The sequence below is a fragment of the Wasmannia auropunctata genome, unplaced genomic scaffold (assembly GCF_000956235.1).
Source record: "Wasmannia auropunctata unplaced genomic scaffold, wasmannia.A_1.0 LD336031.1, whole genome shotgun sequence".
Taxonomy (NCBI): Eukaryota; Metazoa; Arthropoda; class Insecta; order Hymenoptera; family Formicidae; genus Wasmannia; species Wasmannia auropunctata.
This window is the reverse complement of record NW_012026859.1, coordinates 246,779-268,678: the sequence shown is the minus strand read 5'-3', so window position 1 is coordinate 268,678 and position 21,900 is coordinate 246,779. Positions and strand designations below refer to the sequence as shown.

General features: G+C 41.4%; 3 protein-coding genes and 1 long non-coding RNA gene across 8 annotated transcripts; 2 read left to right on the top strand and 2 right to left on the bottom strand.

Annotated features, from left to right (window-relative positions):
• The first annotated feature begins 1,024 nt into the window (after positions 1-1,024).
• Positions 1,025-6,369, top strand: LOC105452453 (eukaryotic translation initiation factor 4E-binding protein 2). The gene is made up of 3 exons (XM_011693557.1): positions 1,025-1,738; positions 5,534-5,692; positions 5,877-6,369. The coding sequence occupies exons 1-3, from the start codon at positions 1,597-1,599 to the stop codon at positions 5,930-5,932; spliced, it is 357 nt and encodes a 118-aa protein (XP_011691859.1). The 5' UTR covers positions 1,025-1,596; the 3' UTR covers positions 5,933-6,369.
• On the bottom strand, positions 4,773-5,551 carry LOC105452452. Its single transcript, XR_974730.1, has 2 exons — positions 5,460-5,551; positions 4,773-5,329 (listed from the first exon to the last, which is right to left on the bottom strand). It is a non-coding gene; the product is annotated as an uncharacterized LOC105452452 (long non-coding RNA).
• Positions 5,674-9,179, bottom strand: LOC105452454 (stimulator of interferon genes protein). Of its 2 annotated transcripts, XM_011693559.1 has the most exons (2): positions 7,370-9,179; positions 5,674-5,755 (listed from the first exon to the last, which is right to left on the bottom strand). In XM_011693559.1, the coding sequence occupies exons 1-2, from the start codon at positions 8,547-8,549 to the stop codon at positions 5,694-5,696; spliced, it is 1,242 nt and encodes a 413-aa protein (XP_011691861.1). In that variant the 5' UTR covers positions 8,550-9,179; the 3' UTR covers positions 5,674-5,693. The 2 variants fall into 2 exon arrangements, with proteins under 2 accessions (XP_011691861.1, XP_011691860.1); XM_011693558.1 differs by lacking the exon at positions 5,674-5,755 and having other exon boundaries at positions 6,128-9,179.
• An 841-nt stretch (positions 9,180-10,020) lies between these two features.
• LOC105452451 (macoilin-1) lies at positions 10,021-17,432 on the top strand. Of its 4 annotated transcripts, none has more exons than XM_011693556.1 (12): positions 10,021-10,782; positions 11,773-11,914; positions 12,016-12,142; positions 12,323-12,452; positions 12,638-12,704; positions 12,890-13,106; positions 13,211-13,469; positions 13,565-13,801; positions 14,049-14,207; positions 14,835-15,113; positions 15,218-15,411; positions 15,630-17,432. In XM_011693556.1, the coding sequence occupies exons 1-12, from the start codon at positions 10,703-10,705 to the stop codon at positions 15,890-15,892; spliced, it is 2,154 nt and encodes a 717-aa protein (XP_011691858.1). In that variant the 5' UTR covers positions 10,021-10,702; the 3' UTR covers positions 15,893-17,432. The 4 variants fall into 4 exon arrangements, with proteins under 4 accessions (XP_011691858.1, XP_011691855.1, XP_011691856.1 ...); XM_011693553.1 differs by having other exon boundaries at positions 14,031-14,207; XM_011693554.1 differs by having other exon boundaries at positions 10,022-10,782; positions 12,890-13,103; positions 14,031-14,207.
• The last annotated feature ends 4,468 nt before the right edge of the window (positions 17,433-21,900 follow it).

Genomic DNA, 21,900 nt, shown 5'->3' with positions numbered 1-21,900 from the left:
TACTGGCTTCCTCTTCCATTAATTAATTTTTTTTCCCTACGTAGGATATAATTGCATAGGATTATAATAAAACACTTGTGTCATTTTTACGAAGAATGATAGTAATTATTATAGTTTATGCGAATGTGAAAACTTTTAATTTATAATGTTCGGCTTGCAATATTAATTTCACAATTTAATTGTTATCTAAACGTTTCTCATCGACATGTAAATGTTCCTGCGAGAATATTCAATTTTTATTCAGAACTGCGCTCGATTTTCTGTCGTCGTCATCATCCCGCGTTCGATTATTCATGCGGGTGATAATGATAAAAAGAACGCGGCTTCGCAGCAATAATATTACGTATGACACCGCTTCATAAATATATACATGTTTATTTATGAGGCATTTGCATAATAAAAAAATCGCGAACTTAATGCAGCAATATAATTGTTTACATGTTTTGCATCGACACGATCGGTAATATTCCTCAATTATCCGTCGAGTCCATTCACGCGGGGGGGGGGGGGACCCAAGGGCCAAGAGTAAGACTAGAGTTCGAGAAGTTCACGGAATTTACATAGAAACCGGCTGTATCTTCAGTTTTGCCATTTCATCGCTGCACTTTATTGCTGGCGTGAGAATCATCCTTCTCGTTTCAGTCGATTAGAACAAATAAACGGATAATAAAATTATTCCAAGTTATCGAATTCTAATCTTCAACTCGATCGCAATTATCCATCGCGCATAATCTCCCAACGCGTAGCCCGACACGGGCTTAAAAAAATAGGCCTGTTTTTTTACAGCGGAACTGCTGCACGTTATTTCACTGTTTATCTTTCTCTTTCTACATTGGAAGAAGAAAGATAAACTCTGAACTAGTGTAGCCGGTTCAGCTATCAAAAACAGATCTAATATCGAGTGCTGCACTTTATTTTTATTGGTGCAGAGAGAGAGAGAGAGAGAGAGAGAGAGAAGTGCAGGTTAGGTGCCGCGAATGCCGCGATCACCCCACCTTACCAAGCATCTCACGCGTCTTTTGTCGCGAGTTCGGTCGCACCACCTCGGCACCTCCCCTTCCCGACGTCGCGCGAGTATTCACGAGAGGGTGAAAGGGGTGGGGTAAACTTATATAAGCGGACGTTGGCTTATCGCATTCCGCGGCACATTGCGTGAGACGAGTCGGCCCAACCGGTCCACCTCGTCGTCGTCCATCGTCCCGTAACGTACTAGGTTATGTCGCGTTGACGTCGGCGTGCATCGTCGAGGAATACGCGGATCGCGGATTGAAAGATTCGTACGTGGCAAATCGGTCTCTCCGGTTCCGTGAGACTCCGAAGCGCGAGGAAGTCGCAGCCGGTCGTTCAAAAGGGAGTCGCGCCGACTGTCCCCGTCCTCCATTAAAGGATCGCGTGCACGCTCCGTCGAGAGAGTGGCTCACTGCGCAACGCTTATCATTGACGACCACGCCAGAAAAAGAAATAAAGGACCTCTGCTTTTCTCGCGGCGGACGTGACGCGGAGAGAGAAGAAAGAAAGAAGAAACAAAGAGAGAAAAGAGACGCGTCCAGATCGACGCGCAGAATCCAAGAGAGAACGTACATAAAGCTATACGAGATGTCGGCGTCTCCCATCGCCAGACAGGCCACCCAGAGCCAGAGCATACCATCCAAGAGGGTCGTCATTCACGATCCCAATCAACTGCCGACCGACTACTCGTCCACCCCCGGGGGCACGCTCTACTCCACGACGCCGGGAGGTCAGTTTTGTCTTCCGTCTTTCTCTCTCTCTCTCTCTCCTCCTTTCTCTCCCGACTCCAGAATCCTGATAACTCGACTCTTAGCTTCGCTCGAGAGCCCCTCCGCGGCTCCGAGGCTCCCACAGGCTGTGTATCGCGAGCCGTCGACGGCCTACAATGAAACTTGTTTTTACGAGAAATACGCGTATTTACGAGTATTGTTGAGGACACATTCGCGATCAATTAATAAATCGCCGCCGTTCGACGGACGAACGTCGGCGGGACGGAATAGAGAGAATTGTTTCTTCCGTAGAGAACCACTCGCGTCCCGGGATCCGCGAGAATAAAAGGGAGTAAAGGCTGTATTGTCGCGCGGATCATCTCGCGATCACCTCGACACCGCGCTCGAAGTCGTTTCGCGACCTCGGCAAACAAAATGCGCACGTGCAAGACGGCCCGTCAAGGCCATTGGTATTTACGCGCAGCAGCGCGATATGCGCTTGTGTATCTCTTTCCCTTTCTCTCCCGTGTGCGGACGTACGCACGCACACGCGCACGCGAGCGAGCGAGCGAGCGAGCGAGCGCGACTCGATAACGCCGATGGCGTGTTACGTAATTGCGCGGTTTCGGCGCGCAGGTTTGTTTGATCGCCCGTCTGCGTGGAAAATATCCGGAGACTTTTGCGTCGCACGCGAAATTATATCCCGTCGAAGTAGTCCAATTATCAGTTCGACGGCGATAACGTGACCTTGACGTTAATCCATAACCGATATGCGGAGCGACGTCCGGCAGATCGTTAATCAAAGATCTCTAGTAACCTTTGAGTGTCCCCTTCGTATAGTCTATGTTAAATATAATTATTATAATGAATCACACATCAGTTATGCCACCAATTCAATGAATAACTCTGCCCTTGAGAGAAAGAGAATTTTTTTAGTAATCAATTTCGCTCAAATTCAACTTACTGCTCTGTTAAATAATTATTATAAATATGTATATTGAAATTATATTAATATATTAAATAGCCTTCAATTATATTAGCAAATTAATAAATTCTTATAAGAAACTATAATTGCGTGTATTATGAAGAAAGGTAACAGCATGTTAAATATGTAAATCCGCAGAGTGTATTTTTTTCCAAATTCCACGTTAATTTTTTAACTATCTGTAAAAAGCGATACAAATTTGGGCTTTTATTTCCCGGGGGGAGCAGTAAGTAATCAAATTTGATCGAAATTGATTAGCAAAAAATTCTCTCAAGGAAAAAGTTATTTACTGAAGTAAAACGAATATGATTAAAATGGCACATCCACAGATCCCCATTGCTACATCTTGAAGGGGGTTAAACTTATTAAGGCTGAAGTTCAGATCGTCGGGCTCGACATTGAACGCGAGATATTGAATGCGGGGCTCTACTTATTGCGTTTTTAACGAACGATAGAAGGATAACTTATCGCGCGTTTATGTTTACACTTCTCGTATGCGCGTCATTTCGATCGCGAGGAAGAATAAAGAGGAGGCGAGAAAAGGCGAGTCGCGCGAAGTAAATACATCTGCGAAGCACCAAAAAAAAAGAAAGAAAAAATGTGAAATAGATTCATACTGGATGTCTCGATTCTTTCGCCGATTTCGTGGCGGCATTTTCCACGCACGCGATATAGTTTCGAGCGATAAATGACATTCTTTTTAGTTATTAATCGCTAGCTATTAACGAGCAACAACTGCAGTTCACTTATCAGATAATGTTTCAAGTGGACTTCAATGAAACCTTACTCTTGAGGCTTAAAGCACCTAACATTGAAAATAAAATATAAAAAAAATACACAAAAGATTGCGATTAAATTATTTTCAATACGATCGGTTTGAACGATTTATCATCTTGATTTGTCTGAAAAATTGTCTGAGAAATCACGCAGATAAGACTTCTAAAGGTTGATAGATGCGATGTATTGTTACCGGATATCTCTATACCGATAATTCTGAGAAATCTGTTTTATCTTATTCTTAAAGAGTCGATTGTTGACAATACAATAATTTTGTTCTCTTTCTCAAGTCTATGTTATGAAAAGAGTAATCTAACACCTGCCGATACTTAGGTTAATATTTTCTAATGATAAATCGTTTTTTTTTCCGAGATCTGCTCGATTTATACGTATAATGAGAACGGCCAAAGGTATAAATGAAGTCTTCGTCACTATTCTGATTCCCAGTTTTTCCATAGATTTCCCAAGAAAATCTCGCGGTCTCCGGCTGGAGTTGAAAATATCCAGATACGAAAGTCGTTAGTGATATAAATAAAAAAAATCTGGCCAAGACGTAGATAATTCACGAGCTACGTGTGTGCCCATCCAGTTGGCAGTTGTTCTCCTCTACTTTTTTTTTTATTTTTTTAACATGATCGCAAGCGAAACTCGGTAGCGCCAGATCGTCGGCGGATCCGCCGGTACGAACCAGGTGAGCCAACAAAGTCAGGTCGCGTGCACTCAACCACGCTCCTGCTCCTCCTCTCTCCGCGGGACGTTTCCTGGGGCGTTAAAGCCAAGGCCGAATTAATGCGTGCGCGCGCGCGCGATACGTGCCCGAACGTCGGCTGATGCGTAATCGGTGACGCGTAATGTTTATCGCGCTCGCGCCACGCCAGCGCGGCGCGCAGAAAGTCGCGGTGATGTGAAAAACAAGGGTATACACACAACGTCGCGAGAACGGCCGGTCGGTCGGACCTTCGGGATAACTTTAGCGCGCGGCGGCGAGCGACGCTTCGTAAATCTCGCGTAACATCTCGATATGTAAACAATGACGATCAACAGGCAGCCGCCTCGCGGGTGGACGCGTGTTTCTATGCTGCGAAGAAGAAAAAAAAAACTGATTCCTATCGTTCTTCAGGTTGACGAACGATTTTACCGGATAGGAGAGAAATCGTAAATAATTAATTGTTGACACACGTAGCTTCTAATTAAATCGTACTCCCAACGCGCACAATCTTTTCTATGAGAATTTTTTACGTAATGATGCGTTTTGTTGAAAGAGAATTTTGCGAAATGAATCTTATTTGAGCTTCTTTGAGTACAAATTTATTTCATCTCGTACGTAAAAGAACGAAAAACAGTCGGGTAAAAAAAAAAAACTCATGTTACACGGACTAAAACGTACGTGACTTACACAAAGAAACTCGAACGTCCCCTCGGTTGACTTTGTTTTCGCGCGTATCTCTGCTTTCTGCCATTATGTTTTGGCATCCTCGCCGACCCTTGCACTCCTTTCAAGAGTTAGGTAGGTGTCAGTGTACAGAAATACACTTATATAAATAGGCAGTGTGCGCCGCTTTTCGTATAACTGTCAGGCTATTGTGTCGTTTCTGCGCGTCGTTAACCCGCGTACGAATTTTTCTTGAAAATCGGTCCATTGTTCCCTCCTACTGTAGTCTTATTTGCTGCATTATTTTTTCCTCTAGAAAACTGCCTGAAGATTCACCGAAAGCTTCTACCTAATCGACAACCATAAAATTACGATTAAATGTCGGACTTGCGATAAAACCGACTTAACTTTGTTCAACACAGCCGTTAATACGTGACCTTATCAGATAATTTTTAATCGCGAGAATTACGGCGTCACCTATAAAAATACAAATTGCGTTGCAACAGATACATGGGTTTTCTCTTACACATGTTTCTCTCTCTCTAGCCGTTCTCCTAATTTAATATTCAAGAATATTTTCATATATAATGAAAACTTGAAAACATACCCACAGACAAAAAGTGGAGCTTCATTATAATCGCAGATTCCATAGAAAATTAAATCTTCAAATTCTGCGTGCAGGTACTCGCATCGTTTACGAACGCGCGTTTCTGATGAACTTGCGGAACTCCCCGATATCCCGAACGCCACCGCGGAGCACGCTGACCATACCGTCGGAATTGCTGAAGGGCAACACGCCGGCCATCACGAAAGATCACCCCGCCAAAAATGTTAATAAAGGTCAGTTCGCTTTATACTTTCTGAAACGATTCTTCCCGTGCGACCTCTCTCTTGCTTTTCCTACTAAAAACAAATACAAGACAAATATGGTGATATATTATTCGAGAGACATTCTACTTATGACGATACACGTAATAACGATTGCATTGAGAGAACTTTTCCTCACGTTTGTGTGACGTTACAGACAACAACTCTCTGGTGATCGAGGAGTCCGCGGAGCAGTTCGAAATGGATATGTGAGGCAACGTGCCATCGTTCATGACGATTGAAATGTGTTCGTAGCCACGTTCGAGAGCATTGTCGGATCAGTCATACGGCAATCGCATGGATTACGTGGCTAACACGCTTTAATTCTGTGCCTTTTTACCAGTGGTCTTACTAAGAATTATTAATCTTTAAAAGATTTTCTCCTTCACGGAAGGCCATTGTCTTATATTTCATATGTATTGTATACAAATCATTTAATTCTCAAGACGCTAGTTCTTGACCGATGTTAATACGTATATTTGCATATAAAGAACGGCCGTGGATGTGAAGGTGCTTAATGTCCGCGCGACATTAGCGATCTGTTTACATATGTCTTCCTTTTATAAATGGCCAATGCGACGATTGTAACGTGTGTTTCGTAAGGAACTTGTATCTGTGAATAAATGATACATATACATGTTTTATACATATATAAATTTTACTGTGTTTTTATTTCGTACATCGTACAAAAATGTTTAAGTACTATATGAGGTATAAAAGATTATATTGAGCATTGAAACGTATCGTAAATCGCTGTTGTCGTATTTACTGTATATTTTTATAAAAACCTGACAGTTCGAGGCCAATCAAGTCGTATATACAGATATTGCATAATAAAAAGTTTTATGACTTTTATGTAATAAAACGACATTCCATATATACATAGCTCCTGTTTTAAAATCATGCAAAGGAATTTAAGGAATTATAAAATTATATAAAATTTTACGCTCATGCATTAATCACAATTTCAATCTCTGTCACATTTTTACAAGTATGGAGAAAATTAATAAGTAGACTAAAAAGATAACGTAGTCGCAATACGTTTCACTGGTCCGAAATCCATTGAGACAAAGTTAAAATATGAAAACAAAGATACGTTACTTGCGAGTAAAATAACATAATCGAACATAATTTTTAAACACTGTTGTGCGTCATGTATATTCTCATAGCAAATTCATTCAGTGCTGAAGACTGTTATGCATAAAACTGGTTCTACAGATACTAAGATTCTTTGGCGAGATAGACATAGGATATTTCGTCAAATGCAGTGCAAACGCTTACGTTTCTTTTGCACTACAGAGAAATATTAGATAAATTTATGTATAACAGTCGTTGAAATATACATAAATGTAGAATAGTACAATCATATGGAAGTAGCGCTATCAGGTATATGTTTATAAAACTTATAGCAGTAGTTATCAGGTATAAGTTTACGAAACTTGTCACACATTTAGGACATACGTGTGCCGCCTAATCTATTTGCAGAGCGACCTAATTCAAATATCCTTTCCAAGATTATCGTCGCAACGTTAACTCTGTCGCCATTCGCGTCGTTATCATTGTAATAAATTAATTCACATAAATCTCTGGTTTGCGGGTTGCTCTGCAAAATCTCGTGCAGTTTTGTATAAAATATCTCGATAATCTTACGTTTGTTTCGCTTGTACACGGCAGATTCGGGATGATCGTGCTTCTGCACCTCGTAAAACGTCAGCAGAGGTGTCGCGCCTTCCACCACCGCGTACACCGGATCCCTGCCCGAATTTCTACCATCGGGATATATCTTGTAGACGTTGTTGCGGTAAGTCCTGCCTATGTTGCCGGCCCGGTTGCGCTTATCCTCCTCCAGCTCGTGCGCGCTCTCCATCCACTGGTCGGACGCTTCCTTCAGGTCCGGCGGGATGTACCCGGACGACGGTATCAGGACAAACAGCTTGTGCACCGGAAACGTCACGTTGTGATTGTCCTCGAAGTTCTCGATCTTCTCGATTATGCCCTTTTTGACGGTTTCGCTGGACGGTAGGACGAGTCGCAGGTAGCCGTAGTAAAAGTTGTACGCCATACCGGTGCCGTAATCCAGACCCTTCATATGGCTGAGATCGGACAGCGATCCCGTCTCCCACTCGGCCAGGTTGCTCATCCTGAACAGGCAGACGGAGAATATCATGAGCGGCACGCACACGTACGGCCCGAAGTCCCAGGCGTAGCTCACCGGACACCTGCGGATGGTGATGCTCAGGCAGAGGACGAGGAGCGCGCCGATGACGACGATGGTCGCCGACGGGGTGTTGAGGGCGAAGTGGTACCTCGCCACCGACCAGTAGCTCTCCCCGGACTGCTGATCCACGTCCGTGGTGAACGAGACCAGCGTCTGGCACAGGCGCAGCGTCACGTCGCAGATCAGGAAGACGATGAGGAAGACGGACGCGACGAGGGTGGTCGCGATCACCGACGCCGTCGCCCTGTCCTTCGTCGCCTTGTACGCGGCGAAGGCGAACACGACGAGGAGGACGACGCCGTACGACAGGTAAGTCTTGAGCTTACGATTGGCCGACGAGTACTTCTCGTTCTCCATCCTCGCCGAACTGACGGAACACCGAGCTCTCCTCGCTGCTTCTTCCTCTCTTGGCTGGATATCTTCTCCTACCCTCATGCGAGAGTCGAATCGGCTCTGGAAAACACCCGAGTCGTTCGAACGTACGCCGAGCCGCTCGATTCCCCTCGAGTCCCTCGATCCGGTGTGGGAAATGTCCACTTGACGCGCAGAGTCGATAAACTTCGCAGAATCGCCGGCCGCCGCCGCCGCCGCCACGTCGACGTCGAGCGGCATCAAGTATGACACGCCCGTGTCTTTCTTCCGGGAATTCCGTATGTCGAAATAGAGCGTTTATAAAGCCTTATCCAGTTGGACTTGCATAATCGTGCGTGTATAATGTGCCGCGAATAAGACCGACCAATCGCGCCTCCAACGTCACATGTCACATTGCCGCGCACTTCACGCGCGGTGACGCGTAATTGGTCGGACTCGTTCCTCGCTGTTTGTATATGCATGCATGTGCGCAGCTTAACGATCTCTCGCTCCCTCGGCCAACCGAGGCGTGCGGCTTTTTTTTTTATCTCGCTCGCATAATCGACGAATGAATAATTAGCGATATCGCATGTTAATGTAAATATTCATAATTCGCGGCTCGGATAATAAAACGGCACATTCTCTTTTATAGAAAACAATATTTGCTATACGTTACACATGATCGATGTATTTATATATGCATATTACGTTTTACTACCTTTATTTTTCCTGGATATTTATTTGTTTACGAGCTATATTATTATCACCTTCTCCCCCGTCTCGGCGTGCGTTCGTGATCAATATATGTATAAATATTTCGCGAACGCCGATTTACAAGTTAATTGAATATACAAATTAGAAATGAAATAACTCGACAAGTTATATGAATTAGTTATCCGCTCCTCGTGTTACAAGCGAATTTGCGACATATGGGACACTATATCAGCTGTTCGGATTAATCGTTCTGTGACGTTTGAGAAATAGAAAATATTTGTACCAAGTATATCGAACGTGTCAGTCCCTTAACGCTGCTTTCCTTCTTTTTGGCATCAAGAGGCACGATCGTGGGAGCGATCTCCTCGTCAGGACTCACGACGACGGGGATCCGGACGACTCGGTGTGCGAATTAACATACGAGCGCCACACCGACAGCGCGCAACGCAATCCGAGATTGAACTCCTCTCTCGAGGATCGACGGACGCTCGCGCTTTTGGCGGGAAGATCGTACGCTCGCGACCCGGCCCTTATCACCGGCGCGGCGGCCGCGGAGGGGGGAGGACGGAAAGCGCGGCCGAGAGGGACAAAGCTGACAAAGGCGCGGGAAAGCGCGCGCGGTCCCGTTTCCTTTTTCCTCGATTGCACCTGGCGGTCTCGCCGCACTGGACGTGACCGGACGACGGCAGACTCCTCGCGATTTCGTAATCGCGAGGCAACACGCGATCGTCCTGTGCAGTATAACGGTTCTCGGGTGCAGCTGCGCCGAAAGACGAAAGTCCCTCCGACGAGAGAGAGAGAGAGAGAGAGAGAGAAAAGGAGAGAGGAAGCCATCTCGCTTGGTAACGCGCGCCGGGGAGAGAAAGAGAGAGAAAGCCAAGGAGTGAGCGAAAGAGTTAGAGACGCCGGAGACGAGTGGGTGAGCGGGAGGAGGAGGAAGTGGAGGGGAGAGCGCGGCGCGGCGCGTGTTGCCAGGTCGCGCGGAGCGCTGTTAACGCGAGTGAAACGAGCTGATGGACCGACCGCAGCACGGTCGGGACGGGAGACATCTACGATCGATAAAGGCTCGTAGAGAGAGCCCCCGAAATCGCGTCGTGCGACGGAAAATCGTGGGGGAGAAAGAGAGAGAGAGAGGGAGGAAGGCTGATAAGAGGAGCGGAAGAGAGAGAAAGAGAGATTGGCCGGCGAGCGAGCGAGCGAGCGATCGGCACGCTTCGAAGGAGGCGACGAGCGCCTTGTGATTTTTCGCGACGCAGGACGAGCGCGGCGACGGTGCTGACGGCGGCGACGGCGGGTGATGGTGACGGTGGTGGTGCGCGGCGCCGCGCGATTAATACAATCGGCAGGTGATTTCTCGTCGCTGATTAAAGCGCCATGTCCCGCGATGGACCAATCAGCTGCTTGGTAAACCGCCGTGAGACCTCGAGTCTGTCCGCAGACGAATGACAACAAAAGAGACTGATAGAAGTTCGCGCGCGCGAGAGAGAGCGAGCCCGAGTTTTTTTTTCCGCACGCGAGTGTGTTACCCCCGCGCGCAGCAGCCGAGTGTGGTAGGCTCCCCGCGAGTGTGTTGTGTCCGCCGCTGCCGCCGCCGCCGCGGCCCGCTTTTTTTCCGTTTTACCCCCCCGTAAAGCGCCCCGCGAGTAACGTCGCTGCTTGGAAAGCCTTGGTGGTTGGTGGTGAAAGGTGCCGTGAGGAATATGAAGAGGAGAAATGTCGAGTGCGGTAAGCTTCGGAGGCCCTTGAAACGCAACAAGCTCACCGAGGGGATCTACGGAAGGTAAATTCTCGCGCCGCCATATGCGTACGCCGTACACGGCGTACACCTACGCTCGGGGAATGGCCGTTTTTCCTTCCGTAATCAAAAAAACGTAACCAAAACCCTCCTCCCTCCCCGCCCCCCTCCCCCGCTCCGCTACGCTTCGCTCCCCTCCCCGTTCGCCCACCTCGCGGAAAAGGACGCGAGGTGTTACGGGTCACGGCGACGACGACGACGACGACGACGAGAACGACGATCATAATAATGATGACGATGATATTGTTGATGACGATGTCGACGGCGACGATCGCGCGCGAATGAACGCCGAGCAACCGCGACGCCGAGTCGACGCCGCGCTCTCGTCTAGCTTGACATTTACTTACCTGCGGGTCAGACATCCGTACGCATCTCTACCTCGTTCCCCGGCGTCCTCCCCCCCGTCTTTCTCTCGCCTCGGCAGCCTCGTGTAGCCAAAACATCCCTCCGTGTAGCTTATCGCATTACGGCGTCCCATGTGCTCCATGTACAGCCTGCACCGCGGCTGAGCAGCCGCGATAACGGAGTAAAACAGACGCGATAACCGATGGATTTCTCTTCTTCTTCTTGCTCTCTTTTTCCATTCGGAGAACACGAGATCTCGATCGGCGTTATGTAAGCTCTCCGTGTTTTCGAAGACGCCAACTTGTATCTCGTATCTTGCGGTCCAAACATATTTATCTGATATTTTGAAAGAAAGTGCTGATTGACCTTGCAAAGATCAGTAGGCTCTTACATACAGTAGATTCGTTCCTTGTCGCTGGACTGTATTAAATTCTTCTTTCTCGCTTTTGTCAAGCTTCAAAGTATATTTACATTTATGTCAACTCAAGTACGAGCGTACGCTGGCTTAGCTACAAAGAACAGATCCAAGATAGATGTACAGCAGATATGTGTGTCGTTCGTCGTAAATTTTAATCCAGCAAGTGGCAAAGATATAGCGGACATTGAATTAATTACGCTTGTTTGTTTCAGTACCTTGCTTTATCTGAAGTTTCTTCTACTATGGATCATGGTGATCTTGGCAGACTTCATTTTGGAATTCCGTTTTGAATTTTTGTGGCCGTTCTGGCTACTCCTCCGAAGCGTTTACGATTCCTTTAAATATCAAGGCTTGGTAAGTGTCGACGTTACTCAATTATTGAAATATGATACAACATCGGACATCACATCGTGTACATGTAAAATCTCATTGTCTCTTTTTTCTCTCTCTTACAGGCCTTCTCTGTATTTTTTATTTGTATTGCACTTACGTCAGACATGATTTGCTTCTTTTTTATCCCCGTGCATTGGCTGTTTTTTGCTGCCAGCACTTACGTTTGGGTGCAATACGTCTGGCACACAGGTACGCATAAAACGAATTTCTTTGAAGTACGGACAAATGTATAATATGTATATCCGTCAAAATATTCCTCATACACGGTTCGTGCTTGGAACCATGCATGAGGAACTATATTTGTAGGAATCATTTATTTTTAATGGATACATAAAACATTAATCAAACGTATTCATATTTTATTTACAGATAAAGGAGTGTGTCTACCAACTGTGATGCTGTGGCTACTATTTCTATATATAGAAGCAGCAGTGCGGTTGCGTGACTTACGACATATGCCATTTCACCTAGACCTCTGTCGGCCGTTTGCAGCACATTGGTAATAGTTTTATCTTTGTTTTTTTTTGCAGAGTATATAAAAACATTATGTTACGTCACATGTATCTTGGAGCGAACGCATGTAAATAGATTATTGTACTAATTGATATATTAGTATAATATGTAATCTGTTTACGTCCGTTCGCTCCAAGTAAATATTTCTGCAATACGATTTCTGTTTTCCAGCATTGGCTATCCTGTAGTTACATTGGGCTTTGGTTTCAAGAGCTATGTAGGCTACAGAATGAGGCAGGTTAGTCTTCGAGCAGCATAATAAACACAATGTGTCAAACAATTCACCGTCGGACAAAAGAAGCGACAAGAGATTTATACACAGTTTTACACGCTGATTTATTTATAAAATACATGTAATGTTTTTGCCCAATGCGCTCGTCACGATGAATAATATTTATGTGCCTCGATTTTTGCCCTTGACAGAGAAAACAGAAAGACGTGGCAAAGGAGAACGAGTTCTACCTGCAGTTACTGCAGCAAGCACTGCCTCTAGAGCAACAAGCTATGTCGATGCAGCAAATCCAACCGCAGGTGCAGCCACAGACACAGCAGGTCACTGCGTCGCTAGAACAACACGTCAAAACTCAAGCACACAAATTGAGTCCACAGTATAATCCAAGCCCTGAAAAAAGCAGAGGTAGCTTGTATTTATTATCAATCATTATCCCCCGAGTGTGACATACAGCATGCCGCTGTAATCGCCGTGATTACACGCATCTTAATTGTCTCCGCTTGTTCTTCCAGAGGGTAATAACAATTCCATAGAAACGAACGTACAAAATGGCGGGGTACACAATAGTAGCCAGGTCACGTCACAAACACAGAGTGCTACTACCAAGAGTACTCATAGGAAATCCTTAGACAAGAGCGAAAAGCAGGAAGAGCAGCATAATAAACACAATGTGTCAAACAATTCACCGTCGGACAAAAGCGACAAGAGATTTATACACAGTAACGGAAGCACGGTATCGCACAGTGACATACAACTCATCGAGAGGGTGGGGTACGGTCGATTTTTCATATCGAAAAATTTATCTCTCCTTAGCCACACTTCAGTTTCACGTAAAATACTTATCGGCGCGATTTTCTTCAAAACAGGTCTGTAAATGATTTTGACGTAAACGAGGTAGAAAAGGATAAATCTATCAAGGGTTGCGGACACACTACGATAAAATCGCAAACGAACGGTTCGGTAACGGGAAAATGGAATAACGTGAAGGAAAGCCGGGATTCATCGTCGACTACCAATGCCCAACGGGAGCGTAAGAAGCAGGTTAAAAATACGAGCGACGTCACGGCGGAGCAACAGAAACAGCAAGACGATTATTATCAAAGGTATATCGTACGAGAGAAACTTTTCTTGTAAATTATACATTATTGTAAGAGTCGCTATACAGAAATTCTGCTAATCCCACATGTTTTCGAAGGCACAGATTGAAACTCTAATGAAAAATCTGGTATATCGTACTTCACATTTAGATATCACAAATCCTATTACCGTCTTGCATGCCTCTAGTAGACCTCCTCGTCAGTTTCTCTTCAGCATGATTTGTCGTTGAAATAGGTTACTGGTGTGTCGCAGGCTCGAGGCGGACATAAAACGTTTGAAGTCAGATTTGCAGTCAAGTCGGCAGTTGGAACAAGAATTACGATCGCAAATTAATGTCTTGCTCAACGGAGAGCGGCAAGCGAAGAACGACATTCAACAACTCCAACATGATAACGATCAATTGCAAAGCAAGTAAGTGAATTAATATAATATTTCTGAAAGAGAATATCTAGCTATAAAGTTTTTTTTGTAATGATTTATTCAAATTTTAATTAAATTAAAACATTTGTTATTTGATTGTTTTACGTATTACATGCAGATTTAAATATGCATTGAAATCAAATTAATTATTACGTTCTGTCCTGCATATGTTAATATTTGGACAAAAATCATGTTTAGTAGCAAAAAAGTCATCAATATTTTCAGCTTGTTAAAAATTGAAATCTGAAAATACATAAAAGGTATATAAAATGTTAAAGTTTGTATTGTGAAAATTCAATAATGAAGGATAAATAATTAATAATAATTATATTTGACATTTATAAAAACTTTATTTAAAAAAAATGTTTAAATATTAAAAAGTTTGTCTACTTTATTATACAACTCTTTTTATAAATTCTATAAATTTTATCGTAAAATACTACGACACATTTTTATCATTAGATGTTTAAAATTGTATTTTTTTTTTTTTTTTTTTTTTTAATTTTAATTTGCGGTAAAATATAGTACACAGAGAAAAGGGAGAAAGAAAATTTTTACTTTGATCTTTGGATTATAAATAGATAACCCAATCCTATAATATAAATTTTAACATTGTAGATTACATGGTCTAGTGACGGCGCGTCAATTGGATAAGCAGACAGTGTCATCATTGGAAAAGCGAATTGCGGAAGAGCGAAAGCAACGTAACGCATGCGAAGCGTCCTTGCTCTCCGAGCGAAGGGCACGACGAGCCGCCGAAGAGGCACGCTCCGCGATTCCGCCGCCGCCACCTCCGCTTATCCGGCAGGAGTGCACTGACGCGTGCAAGAGTCGAAGATCTCAAATGGAACAGGACCTTAAAAATCTGCGCCGAGAACTCAAATTGAAGGAAGAAAGGTAAGAGGAAATGAATCCCCGTAAAAACGATCTTGAATTTTAAATAACTGCGAAACAATGTAAAATGAGCAATGCGCAAATCTGTATATCGTATGTTGATTCAGATGTAACGCATTGGAGAACGACGCAGTGCGTTGTAAAGAGAGCCACAGAGAATGTGAAATTCTACTCCCTGCACTCAATGCGCTGCAAGATAAAAACGCTCATTTGGAAAACAGCTTGAGCGCGGAGACGCGTATAAAACTGGATTTGTTTTCGGCACTCGGCGAAGTTAAGCGGCAATTAGAAATCCGTGAAGGTAAGTAATTAAAACACATCACGCAACTTTCATACATTTTGCGTAATTACGTTTTTTTTTAATGTTTCATATATTTTATTTCTGAATATTTGCAATATATGTATGTACGATCGAAGTAAGCGTGAACATTTATTGAAGGAAATAGGGACACATATGTTATACCGCACACTTTATTGCCGCCGGCAATGTATGTATCATATTATTTTCTGTTAAATCAGGCTTAATCAGATCTCAAGAAAAAGAAATCGAGATGTTGAAAACAAAAATAGCGCAAGATTTAGCTGTGATGCCACAAGACACATTTGGTCCAGCGCCAACCTGTGCGACGTCCAAGCTTCGTTTAAATAGTGAAGTGAGAGTAGCAGGAACAAAAATACGTTCGAATGAAAGTCCTTGTCCGGGGTGTACCGTGTCAAATTTGGATCCGAATGCGACAGCGTACACGCCTAAAAGTTCCCTTGTAGCGTCGACCGAAGCTTAAGGAACTGCAATTCTCTCATCAGAAACCCGAGTAGTAGGATACATCAACTACAAAAGAATGTTTCAAGTTTCTCCGTGGAAATGTTGTCATTTAGTTCACAAGTAACGCAAAAAAATGCGGATCTCTCAGCCGCTGAATCCTTTCTGCACACGTCTTCTTTAAAGACAAGACATATTTTTATTATATATACCGATCCATCTCCCCAATGTAAAAACAAAACCTGGAAGTCTTCCATGAGAAACTTCGCGAAACATATTTTGTATTCGTGTCTTGTCGTTTCGAAAAAAGATGAAAAAAAAAAGGAACCGTTGACATTACTTATGATCACGCGACGCGGCACTGGTTTCTAGAATGTCGAGGAAATCCAGTGACAGTCTTTAATTTGTAACATTTATGCTGCAGGTTGATCTCTACGGGTGTGTAACGATTTATTGAGAAACAATCGGCTTGCGTAATCGTAATTATACATGCATAATTACGCGCATGCGTAATTATACATGTCTCAATTGTACATGCATAAATATCGATGACAGTGATGACTAATTAAAAAATCGATATATCTAACCGTTAGTTTATATGTTAGTAAAAAAAATATATTTTGTACTCTACAAGAATACCTCGGCAAGTTTGTCTTATACATTTTGTCATATGCTTAACGTTATGATATAGATTTTTTATACATATGTATGACTTTAACATGTTGATTTGACGTTTCAAATCGATCTTTATGTAGAGTATAAGAAAAATGATAAGATATTTTTTTTTAATACCAAAGTCACGATAAGGGAGAAGTTGGAAAGAGAGTTGATATCCGTGTTACGATCTTCCTGCAGCATATGCCTAAACATACGATGACTTGTCAAAGATGCATTCTTATTCAAGTCGGTATAACTGAAGCTAGTCCATCATACAAACTATTTAAATATCATTGGCATATTGAGCCATTTTATGTTACGCGATCATCATGGAGAAATAGCCATTGACAACATAGAAAGAAGTACAAGCATTATCCAGGAAGGATCAAAGTAAATGTCGCGACGCCAAATTTTTTTTTTGTTTTTAGATAATCGTAATGTCCGTACTGATGATACTCTCACATGCACACATGCGCGTATTTTTGTGCTTTTAAATTTTCATACTTTTAGTTTAATAATGTTTGTTTTATGTATTGGCTTTCAAAACGGCGTAAAGTGTAGCCATTGCATTTTTCGCAGGATTAAAAAAAAATTAAATTTCCATGTGATAAGAATGATTGATTCATAGAGCACGTTAGTAATGAAAAGATGTGATGGCTAACTTGATTTAATTTAAAAAAAAGAAAAGAAAAAAACATGGCATTAATTATCATGCTGGTATATGAGACTATGTAATGCCATACATTTGGTTTAAAAGAGTTTAAACGCAAAAAAAGGATAATTTTATTACGAGTACAAAGATAGAAAAAAAAAGTTATTTTCGTATTAAGATCGCTTTATTTAACTAAGAGGAATATTTATTTCATTACTTAGCATTGAAAAAGTTGATAAAACTACATTGTGACTAGATATAAAAATGTGGATAAAGTTCTTTTTTCTTACTGTGACGTCCATTAATATAATTTTCAGAGTTGAAAAAGAGAAGTTTTGTTTTTTCCTTTTTTTAATTGTTACTCTTAACGTATGTATCTGTGTACAATATGTATATATATGTACACGCTATATGTTTATATATATATGTATATCAATTACATACATATATATACACATATAAATACATATCTATACATATACATATATGTACAGAAAATAGTACATGACTTTGACAAAAGCTTTATGACACCATTGAAGGTGTGGTACATAATGTTTACCTGAGAGATCTGTTTACTCTTATAAAAACATAACAATTTGTACATGGCGTATATCTAAGCGCCCAGTAATTTTAAATATTCGCTAAAACGATGTGATCTCCATCAGTCTATCAATTCACTTACGGTGTATTCGAGTGGGTGCTATATGTTATAATTTCGATTTCTGTAGGTTTATGTACCTTCACCTTGAAAAATTAATGAGAAAAGGAAATGATTACTTTATTTTAATTTTAATTGGCCCACGTGGAATATTTCGGAAGAGTTGTTTAAGAGCATACGATGGCATTACGAATAATTGATTAATGATCAAAGGATTTTGTGTGTGTGCGTGTGTGTATGTGTGTGCGTGTGGAATTGATTGAACAATTAATCATTATAATAAAGTTGGCGTTTTTTTTATTCTATCCGCAAGAAAGCCAGTACTTGCTTCATTACGTTGCAAATGTTGTGTAAACTTGTTAACTATTTACGAGGTCATTCTTCCATAATTGTACATACAAAGCACTGTCATGACAATTTACTTATGGACACTAGTAGTGGGATCATGACCAACTAGTCAAGCGATGGAGGAAGTTCTACAAGCACAAATATTTACTAGATATCCAACATTCGAACTTTTTCGCCTTCTAATGGAAAGAAGAATACAGAACTCCTCTCCCTTTACTAAGATTTAGCATTTGGACTTTGTTCGATGATGCGAATTGCGAATTGAGTCCACCCCGGTCTCCCGGAATGATCGACATAAAGGACGACGTTGTAAAGGCTTTCCTGCACAATGTGTATATTATTAAATTTTGAGTTTGTCCTCAAAAGAGCAGTGCTAGTTTGTTACTTGTAAGAAACGTTACGTAGAAGTTTTCTAATTTGCATACGTTAGTAACGTGCATATCGTGTATTCGTGTACTCTTTTTAATGCACGAAACAACTCCTATGGTTGCTAGTTTTATTTTTTTGGGGGGGGGGGAGTGAAAGAAATGGTAAAAACCGTATGTGCATTTTCTATTTTCCGAATTGTTGTGTCCCAGTGTCAAAGATATTATACTTACCTTTGCTCTTGCGAATAAAATTCGTTCGTTGATAAGTTTCGATTTTAGATTTGCGTTTGCTTACACTTGTTTGTACACGGATAACATCCGCGAAGACTATACAGACATGTAAATATTTGTCGGAAAGGAACTTTGATACCGCTTCGTAAACGTATCGGTATAACTGTCGGGGGCACTTGCGTGGCATAGTCATTTCGTTCTAAAAAGGTCAATTTACGTTATAATATTTGTCGATTTCATTGGACAACGAGTTTTAAGTGCTTAAAAACGACGGGCTTGTCAGCGAAGAAAAAAAAAGCGAAAAATAAAGTTCAAGGAGACTACTAATTCGTCAAAAAAGTATCGATCGTGAAATACGTGTACCTGACCAGGACGTATGCTGTAGTGGTTCTTTTTCCTCTTTTTTTTTTTTGGCTAATTTACTTATCTTGGATTTAATTCCATCTGAGAGAAGGCTGGCTTGATAAGCAATTAATATTATGCGAGATAATATCGTATACATTGAGTTTATTGTGATATACACAAACACACATATATAACACCCACATGCAGACGCAAAGAAAAACACACACATACAGACACAATTACATAATCATCATGTGTAAATATACATTCGCTTTACATATTTATTTGTGTATACTCGTACACATCGCGTGCACATAAGAATCACATGCGATCGCCTACGCGTATACACATACATATATATGTACAATTATTTTAGTTACTACATATAACGATGTTCTCTTATCATAATAAATTAATAACGAGATAATTAATCGATCGCTAATAGGTAAGTTTTTCCTATTTCCAAATGCATCGTTTTACACTTGGCGCGACAAGGAGGAAGACGTGCGTTAACAAAGTACTTAATTTTTACGTTAGATTTTTCGTTCGGCCACTCTTTCTCGGGGCGTGTGTGTAAGAGAGAGAGCGAGAGCGAAAGAAAGAAAGAGAAAGATTTAGAGACATGCACAAAAGAAGATCCAGGTTTTTTTGTAATACCTGCTTCCTGAATATAATTTATAAGTTCTCTGATATTACATAGCTAATTTATTAAGTTGGCGAGTTGACAATAAAAAGGCTTTTTTTCGTTTTTACAACGCTCGAGATTTTCGGCGTCTCGAATCGGATCGCAATTTCCAATGGAAAGAGTATACCGCGGACGTTTTTTCTTTCTTTTTCTTTTTTTTTTTTACATATTACTATTAGTTATTAACGTCTTGTGCGCTTCCACAAAACATACATTTAACTGCGTACTTATTGTCATTGCGTAGCAATTAAGTTTATATCGCTGCGAGCGACGAGTGTAGCATATTAAATGCAACAACAGCAAACACCGCTATTGATCTCATGTATCGCGCAACCGTGCACGCAAATGCCCTTATTAACGATTCATTACGAAACCGACAATGCGGGATTCGTCGAATGAAATTTTTAGCGTACTGTAACGATTTTTTTTTTTTTTTTTGAAGATAAATCAACCAAGTGTGTGACATTACGCCTAACTGAAGAGAACCACGTGCTGCATTATATATATATATATATATATATATATGTGTGTGTGTGAGTGTGTGTATGTGTGAGAGAGCAGCGAATTTAAAGAGAAAGAGAAAAATAATAAGAATCTGGCCAAGAGAACTCTTTTACGATTAATCGTAAAACTCACGAAATATGAACCAATATATATGTACGACACTATCATAAATCATAATGCGTTTCTACCGATAATTCGTGACCGAAGAGAATCCGGTTGCGAACGACGGCACTTCTCTGATCCCCGGTGCCGCAACAATCTTATATTTATAATGATCCTTCTCTTCTGCATACTTTCTGTCTATCAGTCGGTCATACAGAATATATTTGACTTTTGTTTTCATATTAAAATACACGCTTTATAAATTCTTCCTTTCATCCTTTCGAGATCATACTATATTTCCTTTTAGAGAAAGATGTGAGAGCACATTGAGATTCCTCTTCTTGCAATATCCCGTAGTAGTGCAAATCTCATAGAAGAGAGATATATATGTGATTCTTTTACAATTTGTAGATTGATAGTAATACAATGTAAAACAACTTTACAGAAATCCACGCTGTTGCGACAAAAACAAAAAAAAAAAAGAAAAATTCTGGAGTCGTTATGAAACAAACGAAATTGCTGGGAAAGAAACGCCTAAGAATTATTTTCGAATATACAGATGTTCATTCAAATTATATGTAATTATATAAAAAGATTTTTTTTTCCAGAACATAAGTAGAGAGATCTTATCGATGATATTAATAATGGATGACATTATTGTGTATTACGTACCGCTACAAATAATCTCTATAGCAATATTTATTAAAATAAACATTGTAAAAACTGATATATGTTGCGTATAGTTTATACGTCGACTAGATATTGATTAAACTCCATTTTTTTTTTTTTGGGTGCACTGTGACATTATTACGTTATGACGTTACTACTTTTAATGGCATTATTTTTATTTGTTGCACGATGTTCATTCGTGCGTTGCACGTTTACATACATACGATTTTCTTGTCATCGGCGATTAAGAAAACAAGGAGAGGAATTTCCATGATTTATGTGAATTCATTTATCTTGACGCAGACACTGGCGACACAATCCGACATTTCCGATTTATTTTGGATAAACGTTGTTTCGTTTAAACGAAAGTAATTCTCGTAGATAATATCCGCTTGTAGTAGAAGCCACAGTTAAACTAGCAGAGGTCGGTCTTTTGAATAACGTGTCAATCCGATCGACGGTCTCTCTCTTTTGTAAACGGGATAAAGTTACATTAAATGTAATAGCGACAGCAATATAAGAAGCGTGTTAGCTGGCAATATCATACAGAACGCAGCAATATTGAAATTTGATTTTAATACACGCGGATTTATGTTATTGATTGAAGTTGTACCTGCAGGTTCCTATTAGTCTTGAGAAATGATTTTTACTTTGCTCGTAGATACAAAAGTGAAGACGATTATCGCAGATATCTAAGGAAATCTGCACTACGCAAACGCGATTCTGACCGAATTTTTAATAAACCAAGAACGCATATACACATACACGTATGTATGTATATGTACACTATACAAGTTTCTTTTCTCATGTT

Bases quoted from the DNA above. Each gene is read 5' to 3' on its own strand.
- LOC105452453 (XM_011693557.1), top strand. From the start codon at position 1,597: ATGTCGGCGTCTCCCATCGCCAGACAGGCCACCCAGAGCCAGAGCATA. The intron at 1,739-5,533 runs GTCAGTTTTGTC...TTCTGCGTGCAG, and splicing joins CTACTCCACGACGCCGGGAG to GTACTCGCATCGTTTACGAA. The intron at 5,693-5,876 runs GTCAGTTCGCTT...GTGACGTTACAG, and splicing joins CGCCAAAAATGTTAATAAAG to ACAACAACTCTCTGGTGATC.
- LOC105452454 (XM_011693558.1), bottom strand. From the start codon at position 8,549: ATGCCGCTCGACGTCGACGTGGCGGCGGCGGCGGCGGCCGGCGATTCT.
- LOC105452451 (XM_011693553.1), top strand. From the start codon at position 10,703: ATGAAGAGGAGAAATGTCGAGTGCGGTAAGCTTCGGAGGCCCTTGAAA. The intron at 12,143-12,322 runs GTACGCATAAAA...TTTTATTTACAG, and splicing joins GCAATACGTCTGGCACACAG to ATAAAGGAGTGTGTCTACCA. The intron at 14,208-14,834 runs GTAAGTGAATTA...TTAACATTGTAG, and splicing joins AACGATCAATTGCAAAGCAA to ATTACATGGTCTAGTGACGG.